This window comes from Loxodonta africana, chromosome 2 (assembly GCF_030014295.1).
Source record: "Loxodonta africana isolate mLoxAfr1 chromosome 2, mLoxAfr1.hap2, whole genome shotgun sequence".
In the NCBI taxonomy this organism is placed as follows: domain Eukaryota; kingdom Metazoa; phylum Chordata; class Mammalia; order Proboscidea; family Elephantidae; genus Loxodonta; species Loxodonta africana.
The window spans coordinates 44926389-44953711 of NC_087343.1; the positions used below are offsets into that span (position 1 = coordinate 44926389).

Below are 27323 nucleotides of genomic sequence, written 5' to 3' on the forward strand. Positions count from 1 at the left end.
ATGACTAGTTTATTTGAAGGAAAGATTAATTTCATACTTGTAGAATTTTTTTTTTTTTTTTTAGAATAAAACTACTACTATTAAGAGCTGGGATTTTTAATATTTTTTTGCTGAATCAAGATGCTAAAGTAGCTTCTATCAGTTTGTTGGTGTGACTTAAAAACCATTTCTTCAATAAATTTATACATTTCTTGATGATTCACCTTTGCTCAAAAATATATTATTAATGGTATTATAGACAGGTATGTGTTGGATATATGTTTTCAGTCCAGTGCTCTCTCAACAAAATAACGTGCTAATGGCGGGGAGGGGGCAGAGCAAGAGATGACGCACAACCTATTCTGACCTATTTGTAAAATTCTACACAAATTACATATGTTTTATTTATCAAATAATAATCCAAAGCACCATATTTATTAATTATTGATTAATTATTAATTTTGACCTAGATTTAGTTAACGTTGATTCCAGTTTATATACTGTTAGCATTCATGTTAAGGCTGGAATCTAAGTCAAAATCCTTTTCTTGAGAATATATAACTTTTAAAATTTCAAGTAATAATGTGGCTTTTTAGGGCACTTAAACACATTCTCCAAGCTTTTTTTAAGTCCTTGTAGATACAAAGAATATTCATTATACCAATATTAAAAATACATATTTGAAGAAGTGAAGAACTCAGATAATCAGTTTCTCTATAACCTTTTGTAAAATTCTACACAATTTTTTTTTATTATCACTACATGCCAACTTTACATGGACACGTACACACTATGAAAACAGTAGGAAGGTTGATGTTTTCACTAATTTTGGCATTATGTAAACTCAAACCTTAGATGACCCTTTTAAGATAAACCCATTAAATATTTTCCTGATGTTGATGTTTTATAACAGTTAAATGTCCTACTGTTTTCCCCTTAGATATATGACTAAAAGTTTCCAGTCAAGATGGGAAGCTGAGCTACATGCTGTAACAAGCTCTGCTCACCTGAAATCTCTAGAAATGATAATTGATTAAAATTAAAAAACAAAAAACCTACAGACATTATCATGCTGGAAAACAAACAAGCAAATCCATAGTGGACTGGAAACCATGAAGAATCCCTAAAAGCCATTTTTGAAAAAAGAGCAAATCAAATTAGAACTGAGTAGCACTCCAGCCGCTGCAATGTCCAGGAAGAAAGGTGGGTATCCCTGTTAAGAAGAGTGGAGCCTCACATGCCGCCTCCCACAGGACACTCGGCCATTTCCTCAGCTCACTGAACTCTGACCCTTCTCCCAAGTCAGCCACACAGCAGATACAGCAGACTATTTAACTGAATCTCAGCTTATAAGCATGAACATAAAACCAAGAATCTCCAGACACTGGAGAAAAGTCAACACCAAGAAAGAAGGTATCTGAGCTCAACAAATAATAGAACGTATCTGCCAGGCACTCCTTGGAAACTCTATGGGGCAGTTCTACTCCATCCTATAAGGTTGCTATGAGTCGGAATGGACTCGGTGGCACTGGGTTTTTAACTAAGGGAGCAGAGTAATTCAGCAAGAGAGATACAGGAAGATACTGCACTTAAAAGAAGATCACGTTGATGTGTGGTAATGAAAATCTTTTTTTTTTTTAATTGTGCTTTATGTGAAAGTTTACGGTAATAAGAATCTTTTCTGTTGCATTTAAACAAAGTGATTTAATATCTGCAACAACTGGATAACATTTTTACTAGCACTGATTGACATCAAGGATCTATGGTGGCAAAGTGGTTAAAGTGCTCAGCTGCTAACTGCAAGGTTGGTGGTGTGAACCCAGCAGCTGCACCACAGGAGAAAAATGTGACAGTCTTCTTCTGTAAGGATTTACAGTCTTGGAAACCCTATGGGGTGGTTCTACTTTGTCCTTACAGGGTCGCTATGAGTTGAAATCTACTCGATGGCAATGGTTTTTTTTTTTTTTTTTTTTTACTCGACATCCATGACAACTGCTGATGGATACCGCCTATTATGCATCCATTGTTTAATAGGGTCTTTATTTGGGCTGTCTCTCCTTTTCCTCTTTAATAAATATAATTAAATTGCTGCCATTGATTTCAGTTTTTATGATGTACTTAGGGAACTGCAAGTACTTGGGACTTAAAAAGTAAAAATTACAGAGTAGAACTGCCCCTTAGGATTTCCAAGGAGCAGCTGGTGGATTTGAATGGCTGACCTTCTGGTTAGCAGCCATAGCTCTTAACCACAGCACCACCAGGGCTCCCATATGTCATTAGGAAATTACAAATTAAAACAACGAGATACAACCACACACTATTTGGCTAAAGTCCAAAACACAGACAACACCAAATTCTAGCGAGGATGTGCAACAACAGTGCTGTGGATTGAATTGTGTCCCTCAAAAGTGTGCATGGTAATTCCTAAACTCTATGCCTGTGGTTATAATCTCATTTGGGAATGGGTTGTCTTTTTATGTTAATGAGATAAGATTAGCATAGGGTATGTCTCAAGTCAATCTCTTTTGAGATATAAAAGAGATTAAACAAGCGAAAAGAAGCAGAGATGGGGGAAGAGAGACAATAAACAACATGAAGATCACCTAGGAGCAGATATTCAAAAAAGACAAGGACCTTCCTCCAGAGCCAACAAGATAGAAAGCCTTCCCCTGGAGCAGGCATCCTAAATTCAGAATTCTAGCCTCCTAAACTGTAAGAAAATAAATTTCTGTTTGTTAAAGCCACCCATTTGTGGTATTTCTTTTATAGTGGCAATAGATAACTAAGGCAGATTTTGGTACAAGAAGTGGGAGTACTGCTCTAACAAATACCTACAATGCTAAAGTAGTTTTAGAATTGGGTAATGGGTAGAGGGGGAAGAATTTTAAGGTGTCTAAGCTTTTTGAATAGTAAAAGCCTAGATTGTCTTGAAGAGGCTGTTGGTATAATTATGGACGTCAAAGGAAATTCTGATGAGGGCTCAGGAGGAAGTGAGGAGAGCTATAGAGAAAATCTCTATCTTCTTAGAGAATACATATGGCAGCAGTAACAGAACCTTGATAGAAATGTAGACTTTAAATGTGCCTCTGGGGAGGCTTTAAAATGGTGAACATGCGGTTCAACAATGGAAGAAGGGGGATGTTTTTTACGCAGTGACGAAGACCTTGTCTGAATTATGTTCAAATGTATGGTGGCAGGTAGAACTTGCAAGTGATAAACTTGGATATTTAGCTGATGAGATTTCTAAGCAAGATCTTAAAGGGGCCATGTGGTTTCTCCTTGCCACATACAGGAAAATGTGAGGGGAAAGAGATGGACTTAAAAGTGAACTGTGCAAAATGAAAACAAAACTTAAAGATTAGGAAAATTCTGTTGTACAAACTAAGAATATGTGTCCTAGGATGTTCGCCAAGGATGCAGCTACACAGTCTTTTGTTAAGGAGATTAAGCCTGTGACTGATGGAGCTAATCGACTACCACAGCAGAAAACCATCAGCTGAGACTGAAGGTGACAGGGAAAAAATGAAAGGAGAGAACACTGTCTGCCTTTTGGAATTCTACAAGCAAGAAACAGGCCAAAGGAACTCTATGTGTTGTTCTCCAAGAAAAGAAAAGGACCATGCCCAGAGCAGCTCAGAGATCAGCAGAACTGTGGAAGGAGCATGGGAAGCAGAGCTGCCTTTGTCTCAAACAGTGGGGCTGTGGCCTCTGGGGTGTTAAAGGATGAAGCCATGGCATCCTAAGTTTCAAAGACTCAGATCTTCATCAACTATTCCAGAGTGTGGAGCTGCCATTCAGTTTGGCCAAAAGACTGGGGCTGCTGCCCAAAGCTGAGGGGGTGGGGCCATGCCCAAGCGGCAGAAGAATGGGGTCTGCCAGGGTCTAGGGGATTAGGTCACCCCACAGATGGACCTGGAGAATGGGGTTGCCCAAAGCCAAAGGAGCAGAGCTGCCATCCCACTGGGCCTGGAAGGTGGAGCTGAAGGCCAGGGCTGTGGGGTCTCTACTCAGAATTTAGAAAGTGTGGCCAACAGCCAGAGTTTGAAAGGCAAGGCCATTGCCTAGATAGTCTCAGAGAACAGAGGATTATTTTAACCTTGAGAGCTAATGTAAATTGTTCTGGTGGGTTTTGCACTTGCTTGGTATCCATTATTGCTTCTTTCCTTTGAATTTCCCCGTCTGTAATGGAAATGCCTACCTTGTTCCTGTTCTACCATCCTATTTTGGAAGCAGATAACCTGTATTCTAGATTTCCACAGGTTCTCAGATGAAGAGGAATTTTGCCTCAAGATGGAATATGTATAACATCTCACCCATATTTGATTTAGATGATACAGAAGAAGAGATTCTAGATTTGGAGTTGATATAAGACTTTTGGGATAATGTGATAGGACGAATATGTTTTGAATGCAGCAAGGACATTAAAATTGGGAGGTCAAGGGGTGGAATGTTTTGAATCCTGTCACCCAAAAATATGTGTTGTAAATCCTAACCTCTATGCCTGTGGTTATAATCCCATTTGGGAATGGGTTATCTTTGTTATGTTAATGACACAGGATTAGTGTAGTGTGTATCTTGAGCCAATCTCTCTCTTTTTTTAAAAATTATTGTATTTTAGATGAAGGTTTACAGAATAAACTAGCTTCTCATTAAACAATCAGTAAACATATTGTTTTGTGACATTGGTTACCAACCTCACGAGACATGTCAACACTCTCCCTTCTTAACCTTGGGTTCCCTATTACCAGCTTTCCTGTCCCCTCCTGCCTTCTAGTCCTTGCCCCTAGGCTGGTGTGCCCCTTTAGTCTTGTTTTGTTTTACAGGCCCATCTAATCTTTGGCTGAAGGGTGAACCTCAGGAGTGACTTCATTACTGAGCTAAAAGGATGTCCGGGAGCCATACTCTGGGGCTTCTCTAGTCTCTGACAGGCCGGCAAGTCTGGTCTTTTTTTGTGAGTTAGATTTTTGTTCTACATTTTTCTCCAGCTCTGTCTGGGATCCTCTATTGTAATCCCTGTCAGAACAGTCAGTGGTGGTAGCCAGGCACCATCTAGTTGTACTGGACTCAGTCTGGTGGTGGCTGTAGTAGTTGTGGTCCATTAGTCTGCCAATGTCTTTTGAGAGAGAAAGGAAATTAAAAGCAAGCTAGCAAGCTGATATGGGAAAGAGACATGCTAAGCCACATGAGGATCACCCAAGGGCAAAGTTCAGAAGAGACAAGGACCTTCCTCTACAGCTGACAGAAAAAGCCTTTCCCTAAAGCCGGTGCCCTGAATTCAGACATCTAGCCTCCTAAACTGTGAGAAAACAGACTTCTGTTTGTTAAAGCCAACCGTTTGTGATATTTCTATTACAGCAGCACTAGATAACTAAGACAAACAGGAACTCTCATTCATTCTTGGTGGGAATATAAAATGGTACAGCCATTGTGGAGGACAGTCAGGCATTTTCTCACAGAGCTAAACGTAGGCTTACCATTCGATTCAGCAGTTGTGCTCCTAGGTATTTACACAAAAGAGATGAAAACTTGTGCCTACACAAAAGCCTGCACATGAATGTTTATAGCAGCTTTATCCATAATCGCCAGAAATAAAAAATAAAAAAAAAAAAGGAAAAGTTGTATGCAGGGAGGAAATAAGGTATATAAGAAAAAAAAGGAAAAGTTGTGTGCAGGGAGGAAAGAAGGTATATAAGAACTCTCTGTACTATCTGAGCAATTTTTTTGTAAACCTAAAACCGCTCTAAAAAATAAAGTGTATTAAAAACAAAACACAACAAGACAAAACAAAAATAAAAACCAGAGCTTGCACTGGTACCCAAGTCTCTCTAGCAGCAAAGCCTCTGTGCGAACTCTCCCTAATAAAAAACAATTATGTGAATTCCTGAGTCCTTCAATGCAAAAAACTGTGCTTCTGTCTTTAGAATACATTTCACTTCTTGTAGATCACTAAATGTTCATAGTGCTTTCTGCAAGTTCTCCTATCGACTTCACAGCAAGATCAGGAAAAAAAAAAAAAAAGTTTCCAGCTTACAAAAATACAAGTGACAAGCTTGAAAAAAATATCTGTTTTCTCAAGGCCACATCCACCCTCTTCTTTTATCATTAGGCTCACAAACATAGGAATCTCTCTGCAGCTCACATGCCTTTTGAAGATTCAACTAAAAAGCATTACAAAAGAAAGGTAGCCTTTATTTTAGCACAAATGTCTGGCTTTCTTTTTCACTGGCCTAATTTTCTTTAAAGGAGTCCTGGTGGTGTGATATTTAAGTGCTTGGCTGCTAAGTGAAAGGTTGGCAGTTTGAATTCACTAGTGGCTCCACGGGAGAAAAGACCTGATAATCTGCTGCCGTAAAGATTCCAAAACTAAACCCATTGACGTAGAGTTGATTTCAACTCATAGTGGCCATACATAACAGAGTACAACTGCCCCAAAGGGTTTCCAAGGAGCGGCTGGTGGATTCAAACTGCCAACCTTGTAGTTAACAGCTGAGCTCTTAACCACTGCACTTCCAGGGCTCTCCATAAAGATTACAGCCTAGGAAACCCTGTGGAACAATTCTACTCTGTCCTACAGTGTCACTATGAGTCAGGACTAACTCGAAAGCACACAACAACAATTTCCTTTAAGTACTACATGAACACTGGCCCATTTTGAAGACTAGATATTTAAGACACTAAAGAATGTTGAAGGATGGGATGAATGTTGACACCAAGTGATGAGTTCACCACACAGTAGGGTAACTGGGCCAGTGTAGTTGCTTTTGGACCCTCATCTGATTCAGAGCATGAGAACACTCAGTGCTTTGAACTCCTCTTATCCCTTAGCCTTCCTGGTCAGTTCTGGGGCTGAGGGGTGCTATTACCAAGCATGAAGACCTCCCAAAGGAACAAGAATGGTCACCTTGGGCAGGACTCTGGTCTCCTCTGTCATCATGGTCTCTACCAATATAGTAACAGCTCTTTTTTACAGTGTTACACAATTGTTCATATTTTCAAAGTCTGTTTATCTTAGTGATTATTTTTTTTCTTTGCCTTAAGTACCACAAAAAAAAAAAAAAAAAAGCAAGCAAAAACATCCAACAAAAGTGTTGCTGCCAAGTCAATTCTGACCCATGGTGACTCCATGTGTTATAGAGGAGAACTGCTCCATAGATTTTCCTTGGCTGTAATCTTTCATAGGAGAAGTCGTTCCTTCCATGGTGCCACTCGGTGGGTTCGAACGGCCAACCTTTAGGTTAGTAGTTGAGCATAAACCATTTGAGCCACCCAGGGGCTTTTGAGTACCACCAGTGCTGATAAGTATGGTTTTCAAATTGAGTAAGTAATAATTATGTGCGCCACGTGAAAAATACTGAGCTGAGGAAACCTTAAGGCCACTGCAGGGCAGAAGGGAGAGAAAGAGATGAAAATGAAAGGAGCCAGAGAACAGAAAAAAGGAAGAAAAGAAAGCGAGGGAAAGAGCGGAAAGAGTCCTTGATTACAGGTGTTCTGTGGTGGAGCAACACACTCTTTCAAAGTCTCATGGGCAGCTGGTGTGCACCAGGACTGTGGTACCAATTGGTAAAATAGTGAACTATCTAAAGAACTACGGGGCTTCAGATTCTTCCTAGGAACCCCTGAATCTCTTTGTGATCCAGCAACAAAAAGGTTCATGCCTGACACAGCCAAGAACATTCAGGATTCCAGTGTCTAGGCACTGTGGTGATGGGAGCTATGCCACCCCAGTTGTTAAATATTTGAATATCATCTTTGCACTTTTCCTAACTAAGCAAATTTTTAAGACTAACCGTAGGACACTATCTACTTGCTTAAACACATTAGTCACCCATTTGCATATTTTGATGTAATCACTAACTTCTAGGATCCTCTTAGTCGTACAGCGTTTCTTTTGTTTTGAGAAAAACATCTATGGTCTAGAAACCCTTCCGCTCCCTTGATCCCCCTCTGCCATAGTTCTCACTGACTGCAGTGTCTACTAATATGTTCCAAGAGCAACCTGCACAGAATCACATTTATTACATTTTCTGATTCCTGGGTTCTATCCAAGGTCTCTTAAACTAGGAACTTTAGGAGTAGTCTTATGAGACTGAAAGTTTGAGAACCTCTGACTCAGGCCGAATTTTGCTATTCTTTTGTTCCTTCTGATCATATGACACATACTTTGCTGGTCAGAACTATCTACTTTGGCCATCTTTCTCCTTAGAGGCCCATTTAGTTTCAAATAGAAAGATGGATGTGTGAGAGACATTGTTTGGCTTTGGGTTCCTTGTAATATTTTTAGCTGAAAGCTTTCAAATCCCAGATCTGGTAGAAATAAAAGCTACTCTTCAGCATTCCTGTTTCTTAAGGATCTGTGCTTACTAGGCTCTTATTCCAAAGTGGAAGAACTTGCTCCTATACTTCTATTGAGATTGACCAGACTCTTCTTGGATATATTCTGATCATCAGTAGTCCATTTCTAGTAACATAATGGCTATCAACAGAAACATAAAATAAAACCACTTCCTCCCTCTTGGCCATCTCTTCCCACTGACAGCTTCCGCTCTCAAATGAGATGGGGAGGAGGCCTTTGAATAAAAAACTTATGTTTGGATTAAGTCCGTATAAGGAAAAACAGCTGCTGTCAAGTTTATTCTGACTCATGGTGACCCCATGTGTGTCAGAGTAGAACTGTGCTCCGTAGGGTTTTCACTGGCTAATTTCTTTTGGAAGTAGATTGCCAGGCCTTTCTTCTGAGGGGCCTCTGTAGGAACTCAAACCTCCAACCTTTCAGTTGGCAGCTGAACACTTTAACCATTTGTACCACCCCAGGACTCTTGTGTTTCCTTGGTAGCTCAGAATTCAGCAATCTCTTTGGTCTTCACACTCTTAAAGCTCAGTGTTTTCTGTGGCTTTCTCTGACAGAGTTCATTGACCCCAAAGAAAGGAGATTTATGGTGATGGTAGAAGGAATGGAAAAGAATAAAGTTTTTTAAAAGAATCACAGCTTAGGAGATAAGAAAGGAAAAAGGCCATAGAGGGAGTGGTAGAATGTCCCTTGCTAGGTTTAGTAGCACAGGATGCCTCACCTTGTCATACTCCACCCAAATAAGAGGAGCACTAGATAATCACTCAGGTGTAGTGGAGAAAGCAAGAGTTCCCCCGCTGGTAGATGGAGATCTTGCAAAAGATCTAGAAAGCACATCTGGTTGCACTCCACTCAGCCAGAACGCTATAAGTTCTCCCCATGAGGAATAAGAACCCAAGCTTGAGAGAAGTCAAAGGTATCCCCTTCCTACAAAGGGCGAGGTTCTCTGTTCGTTAAACTGCTTACCTCATTGGGTCTAGACAATTCCCTTTAATTTAGAGAAACATGGATGACTACAATGTACTACTATACAGACTTCATTCTTCTTCCACTTAAAACTTCTTCTGAAACATAGCTGAGGAGCAAGCCACAGTTACATCCGTGTGCGTGTGCGCGTGTGTGCGTGTGCTTTCTCACTCAATCTAGATGAACCAGAAGCTAAAGGCTGCAGAGCAGGGAAAAGCAGTGGCCAGAGGTGAGCTGCAGTCTAGATCCTCAATAACTGAGGGTAAATAAGGCACCTATACCTCCGTCTATTTTAAGATGACAGTTTGGAAGAAAAACAGAAAATAGGGTATTGTTTGGGATCTTAAAATAAACCATAAAGGGGGACTGGAATTCATCTTCTCTTGATATAACATAGGCCTTTTTCTCCACCTAATAAAATTGAATAACTTTTATTCCAGAATAAAGTGAAGAACCAAAAACCAAACCAAACCAAAACCAACCAACCAGCCAAACAACCAAAAACCCAAAGCTATTGTCTTTGAGTTGATTCTAACTCATGGTGAACCCATATGTTCAGATTAGTACTGTTCTATAGGGTTTTCAAGGATGTGGCCTTTCAGAAGCAGATTGCCAGATCTTTCTTCCTCGGCCCCTCTGGGCAGGTTCGAACTGCCAACTTTCAGTGGGTAGTCAAGTACTTAACTGTTTGCACCACCCAGAGATTCCAATGCACTCCAACACTCCAAATACGCCTTGGATGTCTGCAATTATTTATTCGCCTTATTTTTTTGACAGATTTTTAGTTGCCTGGTTGTATCAATGGGCCCAATGCTTGGTGGGCAGTTTCGTTCTATTGTACATAGGGTCACTATGAGTCGGAGCCGACTTGCCTGCACCTAACACTACCACCACACAGGTTGCTTTTGAAAATCAAAAGAGCTATCTTATTATTCTCAGAATTATAAGAAAACCAAGAAATAGAATGGTGCCATGTGGTAAGGATCCTTCCCTACACCCCACTTCACCTCCACAGACCTATTGCCACCCCTGAAACAACACAGTCTCCATTGCCAGGAGAATGTCACTAACGGAAAAAAAAGCCCTTGTGGCAAGCAGTCGTGCAGCTGCGACTGTGTGGTCTGTTCTAATAAATACAAACAGCTGATACGACAATGCAGGGCTCTCACTTTTGGGGAGAAAAGAAACCCTTGTATGGTTTTTTGCTCAGATTTTTTTTTTTTTTTTAATGTAACCAGATGTCTCACCTTCAGTTACATTTCTGATAATATCTATTTCTATTGGGTGTTCTAGATGTTTTTTTCTAACTTTGATATGCCAGAAGGCATGAAGTATATAATCTTTTGTCTTTGGTGGCAATTTAAGCTGGAGGGAAATATGTTTCTTGTAAATTTATTTACTAATAGTTAATACCGTATTGACTGTATACTATAATACAGTTAAATGTCTCGAACTTTTAGACCCAATTTTTTTCCCTTTAATTTCCATATGCTGGAAACAAACAAACAATCTAGAGTTGAAGAATGGTGTCCAGAGCTCTAGAGTTGCTACAGCACTGTCACGATGGTACCTGCTCTGAAAGGATAGGAAATCTCCAAATATTTCTGTTACAACAGGTAGCTGGAGTTCTACTCCTGAGGTATAATTTTACACTTCCAGCAACTGGAGTTACTCCCGTGTTATAAAAGTCAATTTCATTTCGTTTTGAAAACAAAAATATATATTATATATATATACAAAGAGAGGGTTTTCAGCATATGGACCCATCATATTCAGAAAACATTTTCATCCAGGCCAAGAAGAGCTCTGAAGGCCAAATGCTTATTATGGAAATCCAATTTTTTTTTAAAAAAGGTTTTGTTTGACTTGGACATGATTTTAGCAGATTGCGTGAAGCAAAGCAGTTACTGCCCATTGAGCAGACTAATCATAACACAGACATTTGCCCCAATTTTCCTAGCTGGATTTTTCAAATTTTATTTTACTCTTGTAAGCATAATTAAAGATAAATCAGCCAAGAAAAAGGTGCCTTCTCTGAGCCAAAAGATTGGCAAGTACTTAATATTAGGTTTTTAGAATTTACTTTCTTTTTGCAAATAAATTGCAATTTTATTTTAATGCACTTTGCCTGTATGAGTTGCATGATTATTTCAGGAATTGAGCAATTTTATTCAAGTTTGATATATACTAAATAATATCATAATACATTTCATACTTTGAGGGCAAGTCAGCCATTGTAAAACAATATTTATTTATATTACAAGTGGCCATGTCTTCTTTGATATTGCATAAACGCTACTAAGTTGATATCATGGCAGTAATTAGGCAATTTTTTCATATTTCTGTTATAAATATAAAGCCAGGTAGCTTACCTAACCACCACCCATCTGTCAGTTTGTCATGCAGTGGTGGCTTGCATGTTGCTATGATGCTGTAAGCTAAGCCACAGATATTTCATATATCAGCAGGGTCACCCATGGTAGACAGGTTTCAGTAGAGCTTCTAGACTAAAATTAGGAAGAAAGGCCTGGCAATCTACTTCTGAAAATTAGCCAATGAAAACTCTATGGATCACAACAGAATACTGTCCAATACAGTACTGGAAGATGAACCCCCTACACAGTGGCCACAGCAGTGGACTTGAGCATACCAATGATTGAAAAGATAGTGCAGAACTGGGCAACGTTTCTTTGTGTTGTGGAAAAGGGTCACCATGAGTGGGAGCCAACTCAGTGGGAACTAACAATAACAACAACAAAGCTGCTAAATGGAAGGTTAGTGATTTCTCAGAAGTTTCAACCTAGAATGGAAGGAAGACCTAGAGGTCTTAGGGAAAACTGCTTTCCCAGGGACCAAGGAAGCAAGAGAAATAGATTAGGCTTGGGCTGGAGTTAAACATAAGACTGGACACCTGCCATAAAAGTACACCAGGCCCCTGCAGAACCAGAGTTGAACAATGTGCTGGGCGCCTTGCTGCCACCGGGAGCTGAACCACACTGAGTTGAGTAGCCTTCCAATTCTGGTCCGCGGATCAGAGAGCTTGACCTCCAGCTTTTCAATCAGGGTTCTAAAACAGCCCCAGTGTTGTGAGAAGTTTTGGAGAAAGAGTTCTGGAATCAAATATATCTGGAGGAGTGCTGCTTTTTATGAACCTTGGTCTCACATCCCAAGCAAACAGTAGCACATTAATGCTTGGAGAAATCCTGCTGGAAAGAAACCTGCTTATACCCAAATTTCTAATGTGTACCTGAGCATATCCCTATAACAGCTTTTTCCTAAAATGGCTAGGAGCCGTGATTTGGAAAATACTGTCACACACTGATATAAAACCGTTTTCTACATGTTAATAGCTAATAAGGTCATTTTAAGAGGGCACATGTAAAAGGAAAACAAATTGAAAGAGAAAGACTATAGTTTCAAAGTCTGTGAAGGAAAATCTTATCCTCTCCCAGAAATGAGTTACTTGCTGGTGAAAACAGCCCAAGTACCTTTGGGTTCAGAACTGATGTAGACTAGATTAGCTAAGGTGACACACAAGTCTATGAGGAGGGGGTCATGTCACTCCGTCTCACATCATTTAAAAAACAAACCAATCAGTTACAGTAGAGTTGATTTTGACTCATAGCAATCCCGTGTGTGTCAGAGTAGAACTGTGCTCCACAGGATTTTCAATGGCTGATTTTTCAGAAGTGGATTGCCAGGCCTTTCTTCTGACGTTTCTGTGCATAGATCCCCAAACTTCCACCTTTTGGTTACCAGCCAAGCATGTTAACTTAGTGGTTTGCACCACCCAAGAACTCCTCCGGCACCATTAGCCCTTTGCCAACGCCCTCTGGGACACTGGCTGTGTACCTTTAGCTGTCAAGATGCTGAAGTGAGTGAATGGAAAAGTTAGTCTTAGTTTCTTCCCAGCATTAAGAACAAGATCAGAAAAGAGGTTGAACAGAAGAGTCCCTAGCAGTTTTCTTTTTTTACGAATTGCTACATACAAATTTGCTGTTCGGCCAGGGTTTCTTAATAACACAAACTTTACTGGTGAGGCACACACATAGGTATTTGGGGAGACATCCTTTAATTACTAGTCCGTTATTAATTATTAGTACTGAATTGTGATTAAATTGACTTTTATGGCAGGGCAAACCTGAGAAACTAACAGGAATTTTTATTATTCCTGTGCTCCAAAGGATATAATGGGAAGGAAACTGGCTTCTGTCTTCATGGAGCTTTTAGTGGTGTTTATAATTAATCAACAAACAAAGCAACAACCAACAAACAACAACAAAGCATGTTTCAACCAAAGGACAGAGAAAAGGAGAGGAATGGGGATGTTTTGGGTTTCACCTATGCTAGATTTACTGTCCGGCAGCAGCCTTTATTTCAGGAGAGGTATAATGGAATTTGAGAACCACGAGAGTCAGCGCTGGCCCTTATTAGTCACATTATGGCTCTGAGCAAGTTACCGAACCTCTCTGAGCTTCAGTTTCCTCATATAATCCCTATGTCATCAGGCTCTTGGGAGGGATAGACAGGATAATACTATTCTCAATAAACAACACATATTTTAAATGGCTAATATATTGGACAAAGGCAAGAAAACATGGAGGATAAGTCTGGGGAACAGGTTTAAGGAATTGGATGTGAACTTGGAACGAAAGGAATGAAGTACAGGGCTAAGAAAACAGTATTTACAGTTTTGAAAGACTACTCGATGGCACTGGGGTTTTTTTTTTTTTTATAGCATTTTTAGATGAAGCTTTAGTTAATTCAAACATTACTATAATTATGTCTATTAAAAAAACATAGTCTTCTATGAGTAAATCTCACCAGCAAAGCATTCTACTTTGCTCCAAACAGTATCTATTAAATCTCAGTGGATAAACATGTACTAATAGGACCTCAGAAACCCTGGTGTACTACAGCTGCTAATAAAAAGGTCGGCAGTTCAAAGCCACCAGGTGCTCCTTGGAAACTCCACAGGGCAGTTCTGCTCTGTCCTAAAGGGTCACTAGGAGTTGGGATCGACTCAACGGACATGGGTTTGGTTTTTGGTTAATAGGACCTTATTTTTATTAAAGCATATAGTCTTTTTTTCCTATCTCATTATAAGCAAATGTGTAAAATTTCTAATTAAACTATGCAGCAAATAGTTTCCTCAGAAGCTCTGTTATGGGAAAACGCATGCCTAGCCTGATGAACCTGGAGTGTATATTTGTCGGGGTCGGAATAAAGCTCCAAACTCAGAAAGCCTTCAGGTCTGCAGCAGCTTACCCAGCAGCACTTTCCCTGGAAGTGACCCATCCAAGCAGTGATGGCTGATTGTGACTCACAGCAGACTGGGCAAATTTCGGTATTTCTTCCAAGCTGACAGGGATACACCCTGGAAACAATGACCTTGGAAACACTGATCTTGATGACACCAGTATCTTCAGATAACAGCCATTAATTCTGGCTTCAAGGTCTTCCTACACCTCTGTTTGGGTAAACCAAGTGACTTTCCTCAGTCTCAGTTGGTGGGAGGTGACAAAATCTGTAGGCAACCATTATCTAGTGCTACCTGGACATCACCTAGTGCTCTTTACCCTCTTTATGTTAGGGAGATGGAGGGAGCATAGATATAGTTTTCAGGTACTTCTGATGGCAAATATCTTTTTAGGCATTGTTTAACTCTTTGCCATGATTTTCCATGTATCATTAAGAAATTCACTTACTACACGTAGGATATATGGCACATGCAGATTCATGACTCCTAGAATAATCTTCATAATATAGAATGATGAAAAAATTATGAGACTGGGAATTAAGTTTTGATACTAATAAAAAAAATAAAATTATAGACCAAGCTCAAAAACCAAACCCATTGCTGTCAAGTTGATTTCTGATTCATAGAGATCAGCTGCCAACCAAGAGGTCTGCAGTTCGAATCCACCAGCCGCTTTTTGGAAACCCTATGGTGCAGTTCTACTCTTTCCTATAGGGTCACTGTGAGTTGGAATGGACGCCACAGCAATGGGTAAAATAATATACAGTGCTCACTTATAAGTTTTCACTATATCCCAGATGCTGTGTTATACACTTTAAATATTACCTTAACTATCTTATCTTAGAACATGAAATAAGTGGCATTATCTTCGCTTCTTTCAAATAAAGAAAACTTAGATGGAAAAGATAAAGCAATTTGCCTTAGGTTACACAGCTGATAAATAAATGAGTGGAGCTCAAAACCCGGGTCTACTCATTCTGAAGTTCACATTATATAGCAAAAACTCCCAGATTAGCCCCCGCTCTATTGGTAACCATTCTGTTGCTCTCCACGCTGTGTGCCTTGGTTTAAAACGGGATCATTAAAATTACTCACTTACTTCATGGGGCATCATGAGAATTAAGTGAGATAACATCTCCTAGAGTGCTTTGAAAAATGTTAAAATTGTGTGTGTATGCATTTGTAATGACACATACATATATATTCAATATAAATGCATTTTAAACACACAGAAAGCATGAACATATGCAAACACACATATCGTAGTAAGGCAGGATGATAAATGGAGAAAGCAGTGAACTTGGAATCTGAAGACATAGAATTGAATCTCAAGTATATGACCTTGGGTAAGTCATGCCTCTGGACCTCAACCTTCACTTGCAAAATGAGGGGGATGATTGCCCTTAATGACCCATAAAGCACCTTTCCCTTCTAACGTTCGTATATACCACACACCCGTATATTTATAAATGTGTACATTTAGTAAGTTCCCACTCAGGGTAAATGATAGAATCTCAGAATTTTTTCTTTTGCTACACTGAAATTTACTTCTTTGCCAGCTACTCAACCTGCTATCCAGCTACCACGTAACATGAATACGTGCTTTCAATTTTGGTGTATTTTTAACCTTACTAAATGGAATGCTAAATTTCTTAATACTTCTAACATGATTTAGGAAAAGTGGCAATGAAGGAATTAGGGGTCAGCAGATTCATCTATATTCAGAAAACAAATACTTATTTTATGACATACAAGTAGTCCCCGACTTACAACATAATTGAGTTACGACAAACCGCAAAGAGGTGCTTGACTTACAGCAGAACCGGTCTATAGCAGAGTTGTTGCGATAGGACTCTGTTATAAGTTGGAGGCTACCTGTATATACATGGTTATTCTCTGCAACATTATTTCTGATAACAAAATTTGGGAACAATACAAATTGTTAAATCAATTCAAAAAAAGAATCAGTTGCTCTTTATTAAAATGTAGAAAGATATCCAAGATTCATTTTGAAAAGAAAAAAGCCAGAATCAGAGTACTGAATGCACTATGCTACCACAGTGGTTAAGAGCTATGGCTGCTAACCAAAAGGACAACAGTTCAAATCCACCAAGTGCTCCTGGGAAACCCTATGGTCACTATGAGTTGGAATCGACTGGACAGCAAAGGGTTTTGTTGTGTGTGTGTGTGTGTGTGTGTGTGAAAAAGCAGGGAGATTAGGATCTACATATTTTTGTGTGTAAACATAAACAAATGTTAAATGGACATATAAAAATCATGAAGAATGGTTTCTGTGGGGCAGAGGCTTGGAAGACCAAGCAAATGGAAGACAAGGCCTAAAAGGGCTTTCACTGTACACCATTTTATGCTACCTGTTTTTTGAACCAGAATGTAATTTCTATTAAAAAAGAAAGTTGTTTTCTGTTGTTGTTGTTGTTATTCTTTGTTTGTTTGTTTTATGTGAATACTTTAAAAGGTTGTTATTCGGAAGTTAAAAGTCTGAATCAGATTGCTCTGTTCTGACACCAAGCTGAGGTTAGTTTAAATTTAGAGGGATGGTGTTGTGACTTATGGAGGGGTTGGTGGCAGGGGGTGGGGGGAGTATATTGATGAGAGGATTTAGAACCTAAACTCAACAGCACCTGAGCGAATGTTGACTAGGGGAGGCACATCAGGTGGAGTGACAGTGTTGCCAAAGGGAAGAAGGATTGAATTACATTGCCCAGAAGGATGTATTGAAGTCTTTACCCCTGGTACCTGTGAAAAGTGACCCTCTTTGGAAATAGGGTCCTTGAAGCTATTATCAGTTAACATGGGGCCATACTGAAATAGGCAGGGTCTTAATTCAATATGAGTGGTGTCCTTATAAAAAGAAGTGAAGTGACACAGAGGCAGGCTTGGATGAAAGACAGCCATGTGAAGACAGACAGAGATTGGAGTTACATATCACAAGCCAAGGAACTTGTGGGGATACCAGAAACTGAGAGAAACAAGATCTTCCCCTAGAACTTTCTGAATGAGCATATCTCTGAATTAAGATTTCCAGCCTCCAGAACTGCGAGGTTAGAGTTTTAACCATCTGGATTGTGGCACTTCGTTATGGCTGCCCTAGGAAACTAATACAGAGCGCAAGGAAAAGCTTTGCCTACTTTGTAATTTTGCCTAGGTCCCTTGTTGTTTTACTGCCTTGAAAATCAGCTCAAAACAGATATTGCTGGACCTGCCTCGGTGGCCACTGTTCAGAGCCAGAAAGAGGACTTCATTCAAAAGTGTGACTTCAGACAACAGTTACTAACACCAAGCCTGGTAGTTAAGTGGAGGACATGAAAGAAAGCTTCCGGGGGATTTCTGCTTCACAGCAGAATGCTGCCACCCCACCATGAAGTTATGGCCATTAAATGAAGTTACGATAGTTAATTTTTTATCTGAGGTATGGGAGAATATGTTTTAGAAAGGCTCATAAGAATGACAGTTTTGAGTTATGAGCCCAAATTGAAACAAGAAGATGACAGATGAGGAGGGGACACCACGTGTAATAAGGTTGAATCTTTCTACAAAATATATCATCACAGGGTCATTCCAAACTTGTTTTCCACAGGATAGAACCAATGGAGGATTTGGCCACTCATTTGTTTATCGACACGGAAATAATACTTATCTCAGGAAGATGACATATCACAAACCGTTTCTACAACACAACAAACAGACTCCCCACAGCTATGAGGCCTAGAATTGTTGCGTTGTTAGTTGCCCTGGGGTCAGCTCCGACTCATGGCTACCCCGTGAACAAAATGCTGCCAGGTCCTCTGTCATCTGCTTTAATTAGATCATAATTTTGTAAGAGGAAGAAATGCCTCATAGTGGTGTGGTGACTGGAAAGCGTCCCTTTCTTCCCACCATAAGCAACAGTTGCATATCATTTGCCCCAAAGATCAACCATTTCAGGGTATGACTGAGCTTACCTCTCATCACTAATAGGGTCCCAAAGCTTTACCAAACCATTCAGTATTGAATAATACCACATGGTGTAGTATTGTGGCAACATCTCTGTTGGTGAATTAAACTGTTTACCGAGAAGGAGACTAAGTCTGACTTAGTATCCTGGCTATCTGTTACTTTATGAATCAGAAAAGGTCAGAAAACTTTATACTGAGAAATAGAAAATCACCTAAATATACAACAGAAAGTGCCATTTCACAAGAGTCCTGTTCATCCCTTATTGGAATATTGGGTCTTAAGAAACGTATGAGGAATTGTGTGAAAATTTAAAATCACTTAGAGGAGGGTTTCTTAAACCTGGCACTACTGATATTTTGGGCCAGATAATTCTTTGTTATGGGATAATTCCTGTGAATTGTGGGATGTTCAGCAACATCTCTGGCTACCCACTAGATGCCAATAGAACTCTCCAGTTGTGACAATCCAAAATGCCTCCAGAGAATATGGAAAGCATTATGCTGAGTGAAATTAGTCAGGTGCAAAAGGACAAATATTGTATGAGACCACTATTATAAGAACTCAAGAAATAGTTTAAGCACAGAAGAAAATATTCTTTGATAGTTACGAGGATGGGGAGGGAGGGGGAGGGGTATTCACTAACTAGGTTGTAGACTAGAACTCTTTTGGGTGAAGGGCAAGACAACACAGAATACAGAAGAGGTCAGCACAACTGGACTAAACCAAAAGCAGTTTCCTGAATATAACCGAATACTTCGAAGGCCAGAGTAGCAGGGACTGGGGTCTGGGGACCATGGTTTCAGGGAACACCTAGATCAACTGGCATAACAAAAGTATTAAGAAAACATTCTGCATCCCACTTTGGTGAGTGGCATCTGGGGTCTTAAACGCTAGCAAGTGGCCACTTAAGATGCATCAATTGGTCTCAACCCACCTGGAGCAAAAGAGAATGAAGAACACCAAAGATGCAAGGTCAATATGAGCCCAAGAGACAGAAAGGGCCACATAAACCAAAGACTACATTAGCCTGAGACTGGAAGAGCTAGGTGGTACCCAACTATGACCGATGACTACCCTGACAAGGAACACAACAGGGAATCCCTGATGGAGCAGGAGAACAGTAGGATGCAGACCTCAAATTCTCATAAAAAGACCAACTTACTGGTCCAACTGAGACTAGAGGGACCTCAGAGGTCACAGTCCCCAGACCTTCTGTTAGCCTGATACTGGAACCATTCCCAAAGCCAACACTTCAGACAGGGATTGGGCTGGACTATAAGACAGAAAATGATGCTGGTGAGGAGTGAGCTTCTTGGCTCAAGTAGACACATGAGACTATGTGGGCAGCTCCTGCCTGGAGGGGAGATGAGAAGGTAGAGGGGGACAGGAACTGGTTGAATGGACGCGGGAAGTACAGGGTGGAGAGGAGTGTGCTGTCTCGTTAGGGGGAGAGCAGCTAGGAGAACATAGCAAGGTGTATGTAAGCTTTTGTATGAGAGGCTGACTTGATTTGTAAACTTTTACTTAAAGCACAATTAAAAAAAAAATACCTCCAGACATTGCCAAATGTCCTTTGGGTTGGGGTGGGGCAGTGGGGAGAGGTGGGGAAAATTGCTTCTGGCAGATAACTTCTTACTGAGAGGTTTGCCCACCTTTTTGTGGAACTCTTTGTAGTAGCAACACACTTCAATCACATTCAACAGAAATGAAACCCAAGTAAGGAAGTAAATTAAATGCTGGTCATGAAGCAAATTCATTTATCAGTCAAATGTACGTATCTCCCCCAAAAACCAGCTCATCGGGGCGTTTTCTCACAGAATGCTCATATGGAAGTAAGGCTTCCTACCTTCTCAGACCTCCCACAGCAAAGAAAAAAAACGCCAAAGAAAATTCCTCACATACTCACGAGTACCAGTTATGGAATCATTCCTTGTCCATTTTTTCCCTCCAGAAGTTAAAACATTCTCTGCTCTGGAAAGAAACATACTAAACGGAAAACAAGACAAGAACTCACTGTTTCCAGAAGGAGTTTTTCGATATTTCGACAGGTCAACATTTGGTGGTCTGCTGGGTTTTGGTGGAGGGGGTCCCAACGTAAATAAGGGAGGCAATGGCTTCCGTTTGGGGACGGCTGGATTCTTGTCTCCCTTTTCCTCTGGGCTTTGGGCCCATGGTCCTCCCACTGTCAGCTTAGAAGGTCCCTTAGGGAACTTGGCCGGTGGAGCCCCGAGGGCTGACTCCTCCTGATTTATTTTGCTCAGGAAGATGTTCTTGGCAGCATCTATTTTCCTCTCTTCTTTTTTTTCTTCAGCATTTTTGGTGAGGCTGGGAGCCCCTCTGCTTGCTGCTGGTTTCAGAACCACTCCAGGGAAAGGTGAACTTGATGTATCACCAACTTGATCTTTATTTTCTGTGTCTTCCCTTGCTGGTTTTAAAGGGCCAGGTTTAGATTTGGTTCCTAGGGGAGCTAAGGGTCCTTTCTGTGAAGACACATTTTTAGTGAGGTTCTCATCTTCATGGGAGGCATCAGTACTCAGGGATGGCTTCTGGCCAAAAGCAGGTTTGGGGAAGAGGGGTTTGGGGTCGTGATCTTGAGAAGCTGACATAAACTTGCCTTTAACCCCAGCCAACTTTGTGGAAACTTGTTTCTGTTCATTTTCCTGGGCTGGAGGATTAGACCTGGGCTTTGGGCCCGGTGGCTTTAAGTCGCTGTCTTGGTTAACATTATGAGGCAGTGGCTTATTCCCAGAAGGCCGGGGAAACACAGGTTTAGAATCTTCTTTGGGCAAGTTGATGGGTTTGGAGCCTATAGGTTTCGGAAATCCCATTTTCACCTCAGAATCTCTGTTTGGTGAGTTTGCCGGTGCCCCAAACCTTTGGTTGACTCCAGGAGAAGGCTTTAGAAATGGGGGTTTGGGCTCCTTGTCAGGCTTTTCCTCAGAAGAAGGTTTCACTCCCAAAGGTGGCTTTGGGGACCCAAATTTAGGTACATTGCTGGGTCCTGTGGGAGGGCTGGCATTTCCTTGGTTGTCGAATAAGTTCTTTTTTGCTTGTATTCCTGAAGATGGATTTTGCCCTGTGACTTTGAAGGGTCGGCTGTTGACTGAGACTTCCTCTGTGGGGTTGCCCCCTGTGTTAAACTTCGCCATGAGAGACTTCACATCTGCTTTTCCATCCTACAAGCACAGGGAACAAAAACTAGCTGAGAGACAGAAGTCTCACTTGCACAGTTTAAAATACTATACTTTAAAGGGTTTCCTGGTTTGAGGCCTGCAACGCTGCTGATTGGTTAGTGAGATATTGTAACACTTATCTTCCTCTATGGCAAAATGAGTTGTGAGAATTTTCTTGAAGGGGGAGGGCTAGTTTTGTGCATATACTTTTTTCTTTTGGTAGTCTTCGACTGACTTATTTATTTTTGCTTAAGTAATAACTTACCTTCTCCTTTTCCTCTTACTGTTTCTCTAGCTATTGTGTTAGATTTACTCTAACTTGATATATATATATATATCAATATATATATATATATTTTTATTTTACTTGAAAAATGTGGAAGTGGCTAACGAATGACTTCATCCATCCATATATTATAATTGAGGCTTTTAAATAGAAACAACATTAAAAAAAAAAAAAACCTAAGCTCTGCTGACATTCAGGTTGGATGCATTAGACATAGACTCCGGTTTAACATCTCTCTCTGTGGTTTGCCAAAGCTTTCTTAATCCTATCCACATTTAAGTTCTGTTTGCCAACAGAGAGATATGGCAGAAAAACATGCTTGTTTTTGTAAGTACAGTGAAACCTGTGAGAGCTGGAAGCCTATAGAACTGCCTTGTTTTTCCGGCTCTCGCAAATATTCCGCCTTTAACAGAGTGCAGGCTTAGCACTTTTCTGTGGCTTTCTATTACTGGGAAATATTTGAGTTTTCCTTCTCTGACAGATTTCCACTTTACACAGGTTCTGGCTTTTACAGGTTTTACTGTAATAAAATGGGTTTTCCTACTTGTTTTGTAACTATGTAGTCCTGATTCAGCTGTATCTAGACTTAGCCGGGAGAGTGTGTTCACTTGCAGAATTGGTCCTTTTTGGAGACTGTGGTCTGAAGGTACGCAAGGAAGATGAGGGGAAGCAGCAGGGTCTGGCTGGAAACCCCATTTCTGGAACTCTGTCTTCACCAGTCTGTTGCTTCTATAATGACATTTAGGATATCACTCTTTTTCAGAGGCCTGTTCCTAAATTTCTGCCCTTCTTGTCTAGAATTAAGATATTATGTGATCAACGATTTGTCTAAAGCAAAGATGAAAAGATGAAGGGACAGGGACACTAGGGTACTAGAACCAGAACAACCAGAACATGAAGAAAATGCTCACTCATTGTGAAAAATGAAACTAATGTCAACGAACAATTTGTGTAGAAATTGTCAAATGGAAACCTGATTTGCTGTGCTGTTACTGAAAACACAATAAAATATTATTTAAAAATATTATGAAGCAAAGATAGCAGGTAGTCACCTCTGTGAAAAAAGTCCCATTTAATCAGGGAGAATTAAAGGTATGTTTGTTCTTCCTCTAAAAAAAGAAAAAAAAGGGTGTTGAAGTTTTCCAGTTCTTTTAGGGATGCTTAAAAATCTAAGACTTAAAAAATAAAAAAGTCACCGAACACACACATGTGGCCAAGACAATTTGCTTTTTCATGCTTAAAATTCACCGAGAAAGTGTTTCCCTACTTCTCACTCTCACGTACTCCTGCTACACATCCAAACACTTCAGCTTTCAGGGCCCCACTCAAATCGCACAAAGCCAGATCCTGTTCAGTGGCGAGAGTCGCTCCCTCTTCTGAACTTGTGTAGCATTTCAGGCACTGCTACACCCTCTCATAATAACAAGAACAGCCATCTAGTAGATAAATACAGGTGCCTAATTCTGCATCACGCACATAATCTATACCATCTCATTCCAGTCCTATAGCAATCATCAAAGGATGATGGCACTATGAAACTCCACTTCCCAGGAAAGAAAACTGAGGCTGAGACTCTAAGAGGATGTCATGGAAAGAAAATGGGAACTTGATTTAAATCCTAGTTTATTAGAGGAGCCTCTTTTGTGTAATCTGTAAAATGGGAATAAGAACCCACTGGATTGTAATGTTCATTAGAGATAGATTCTGTAGGGTGCCTGCCTGGCCCACAGCATAGGCTCAATAAACGGAAACTCTTAGTGCAGGAAATGCTATGTCCCGTATTCAAGGGCTCATAGTAGCAAGCACAGGGATGCAAACTAAGGTCTGGGTATGGTTCCCAAGTTCAGAAACTATGTCTTCTTCCCCTTCGTACCCCAAACCACTTAGACCAGGGCCTGCAAGCTCAGAAGCCCAATACATATTTGAGTAATAAAAGTTGGCACTCAGCTAGGTATTGCACATAGTGATTTTTAAAAGAAATGGCACCCCTAGGAGTTTCTTTCCACACCAAACTACAGTGTGTGTTTACGGGAAGGGGAGTGGAGGTGGGGATGGGAGTGGAGGGGCAGGCAGCACGAGAAAACCAGATGAGAGCACCATTTTCCGGCTTGAATTTTGTACCTTTAATTTCCTACTCTAGATCCGAATCACTGAAAACATCTTGTTTTCCACCTTGTTTCCCTTTACCACTTTCTATCCTTATGTTTTCCTCAAATCCTCAAACAATTCCTGAAGGTGACTGGCAGAAAGATAGCAGAAAAAGGCAGAGTTGTTAAGTGTGATTTTCTCCAAGTGATCAAATTTTTAAATGACGATCTTTAAAGTTACATCCTAATCTTATATGAGTCTAAATGGAACCAACAAGCTACTGGAAAACAGAGTTATTATGTTTGAGTGTCATCTAGTGGGTAGAGGTCAGGGATGCTACCAAACATCCTACAATGCATGGGCTAGCTCCACAACAAAGAATTATGTGGTTCAAAACGTCAACAGTTCCAAAGCTGAAAATCCCTGAGCTTTTCCTATTGCTCTCGTATTGTTGAAAATACCTTTCCAGAGGCCTCCTTTTAATTTTTTTTTTTTTTAATAACAGACTATTCTCTGAAACCCACAAGTAACTGTATAGAAACTAAACAATGCAAAAAGGTTACCACTAGAGATTGTTTTAAAAGTTACATGTCTTTGGAAGCCTTTAGTACATCTTGTAAAGCACACAAAAAATAAAGCACTTGTAAATTGGGGGTAACTAATGAGTGTAGAATTAATTTTGCAATACGGCAAGGGGAGAATAAACCACACCTATGAACGCCGTTATTCTTCCCTGGCCAGAGCTCATGGAAAAAGAGCGTCAAATAACTTCACTTGATTGTAAGTAATACTTTTAATCATGAGGGAGGCAGTAAGTGAACAATAATTTATCCAAAATAGTTCCTCTTTTTAAAAAAAAATACATTGATTAATTTTACCCTTTGTGAGTTTTCTCTTGTATTGTTATATTCAAGATAACACACTAATCTTGTTGTTCTGTGCCATTGAGTCAATTTTTGACTCATAGTGACACCCTGTGACAGAGTATAACTACCCTATATAGGGTTTCCTAGTCTGTAATCTTTACGGGTGTCATAGTGGTTAAGAGTTCCAGCTGCTCCATGGGAGAAAGATGTGGCAATTTGCTTTTGTAAAGATTCGCAGCCTTGGAAACCGTATAGGGCAGTTCTGCTCTGTCTTATAGGGTCACTATGATTCAGAATAGACTCCATGGCAATGGGTTTGGTTTTTGGTTTGGAACCTTTATGAGAGCAGATCACTTGGTCTTTCTTCTCTGGAGCCATTGGGGGGATTCAAATGGCCAACCATTCGGCTAGCAGCCAAACGCTAACTGTCGCACCAGCAGAACTTGATTTGTTAGTGCTGTCAGGTGCCGTCCAGTTGGTTACGACTCTTACTGACCCTACGTACAACAGAACGGAACACTGCCTGGTCTTGCAGTATTCTCACAATCGTTGTTACGCTTGAGCCCATTGCTGTAGCCACTGTGTCAATCCATCTCATTGAGGGTCTCCCTCTTTTTTGCTGACCCTCTACTTTTTGGGGCAGTTCTACTCTGTCCTATAGGGTCGCTACAAGTCGGAATCGACTCGATGGCACTGGGTTTTTTTTTCTACTTTACCAAGCATGACGTCCTTCTCCAGGGACTGATCCTTCCTGATAACATCCCCAAAATATGTGAGACGAGGTCTCTCCATCCTTGCTTCTAAAGAGCATTTTGGCTGTACTTCTTCCAAGACAGATCTGTTCATTCTTTTGGCAGTCCATGGTATATTCAATTCCTTTACCAACACCATAATTCAAAGACATCAATTCCTCGGTCTTCCTTATTCACTGTCCAACTTTCACATGTATATGAGGTGGTTGAAAACACCATGGGTTTGGCCAGGTGCACCTTAGTTTTCAAGGTGACATCTTTCCTGTTTAACACTTTAAAGAGATCTTTTGCAGCAGATTTGCCCAATGCAGTGCACCTTTTGATTTCTTGACTGCTGCTCCATGGGTGTTGATTGTGGATTCAAGTAAAATGAAATCTTTGACAACTTCAGTCTTTTCTCCGTTTATCATAATGTTGCTTACTAGTCCAGTCGTGAGGATTTTTGTTTTCTTTACGTTGAGGTGTAATCCATACTGAAGGCTATATAGTCTTTGATTTTCTTCAGTAAGTGCTTCAAGTCCTCTTCCCTTTCAGCAAGCAAGGTTGTGTCATCTGCATAACACATGTTGTTAATGAGTCTTCCTCCAATCTGGATGCCCATTGTTCTTCATATAGTCCAGCTTCTGGGATTATTTGCTCAGCATACAGATTAAATAAGTATGGTGAAAGGATACAATGCTGACACACACCTTTCCTGACTTTAAACCATGCAGTATCCTTTTGTTCTCTTTGAACAACTGACTCTTGATCTACATACAGGTTTCTCATGAGCACAATTAAGTGTTCTGGAAATCCCATTCTTTGTAATGTTACCCATAATTTGTTATGATCCACACAGCCAAATGCCTTTGCATAGTCAATAAGATACAGGTAAACATCTTTCTGGTATTTTTTGCTTTCAGCCAGGATCCATTTGACATCAGCAATGATATCCCTGGTTCCACGTCCTCTTCTGAATCCAGCTTGAATTTTTGGCAGTTCCCAGCCAATGTACTGCTGCAACCACTTTTGAATGATTTTCAGCAAAATTATACTTGTGTGTGATATTAATGAATAATTTGCACATTCAAACTCCCTACCAGCAGCTTATTTGGTTTGAAGTGCTAGTTCTTCTCACAGAATGAAATTGGTTTCTACTACTGCCACCTTGCCCACAACAGGACCCTGGGTAAAACAACATCAGAAAATAACACGAAGCTACCAGGAGGCATATGTAAAATGAAAAAGGGTTCCAGAAAGCCATCCCTAGCCCTGCCCAAGCCTTTAGGGGTTGTAGCCAAGGAACAGCAAAGACGGAAGGAGGTAGGTGAGGGGGGCTTGCTGTATAGGAGGTCCCAGTTTCCACGGGGATGATAGCTCATGTTGCTCAAACTTAGGACCTGCTCTGCCAAGGATTGACCAGAGGGTGTAATAAAAAGACTGAGACGATAGAAGGTTCTTCTGTAAGCCAGAGAAACTTACCACCATTGAGGTAGGAAGCAGGCTGGTGAAAATTTATGATAGACTAGGTGGAGAAACAGTTCAAGCTTTCAAAGTGCGATAGTACTCATCCTCACTGGCTTTTATTTTCAAGACTAAATAAGATATGTTCCCACCACCAAACCCTCCACTCCTTGCCGACACACACACACCGACACACACAGAGGTCA

General features: G+C 40.4%; 1 protein-coding gene across 6 annotated transcripts in view; it reads right to left on the reverse strand.

Annotated features, from left to right (window-relative positions):
- Positions 1 to 27323, reverse strand: part of FYB1 (FYN binding protein 1) — a 193421-nt gene that overhangs the window by 108082 nt on the left and 58016 nt on the right. For all 6 annotated transcript variants that reach the window (XR_010318408.1, XR_010318406.1, XM_064271472.1 and 3 more), the window contains one exon: positions 20524 to 21685. Coding sequence is in view for 4 of the 6 variants with exons in the window: in XM_064271472.1 (XP_064127542.1) it covers positions 20524 to 21685 (1162 nt within the window). In the remaining 2 variants the exon portion in view is untranslated. The remainder of the gene's footprint in view (positions 1 to 20523; positions 21686 to 27323) is intronic.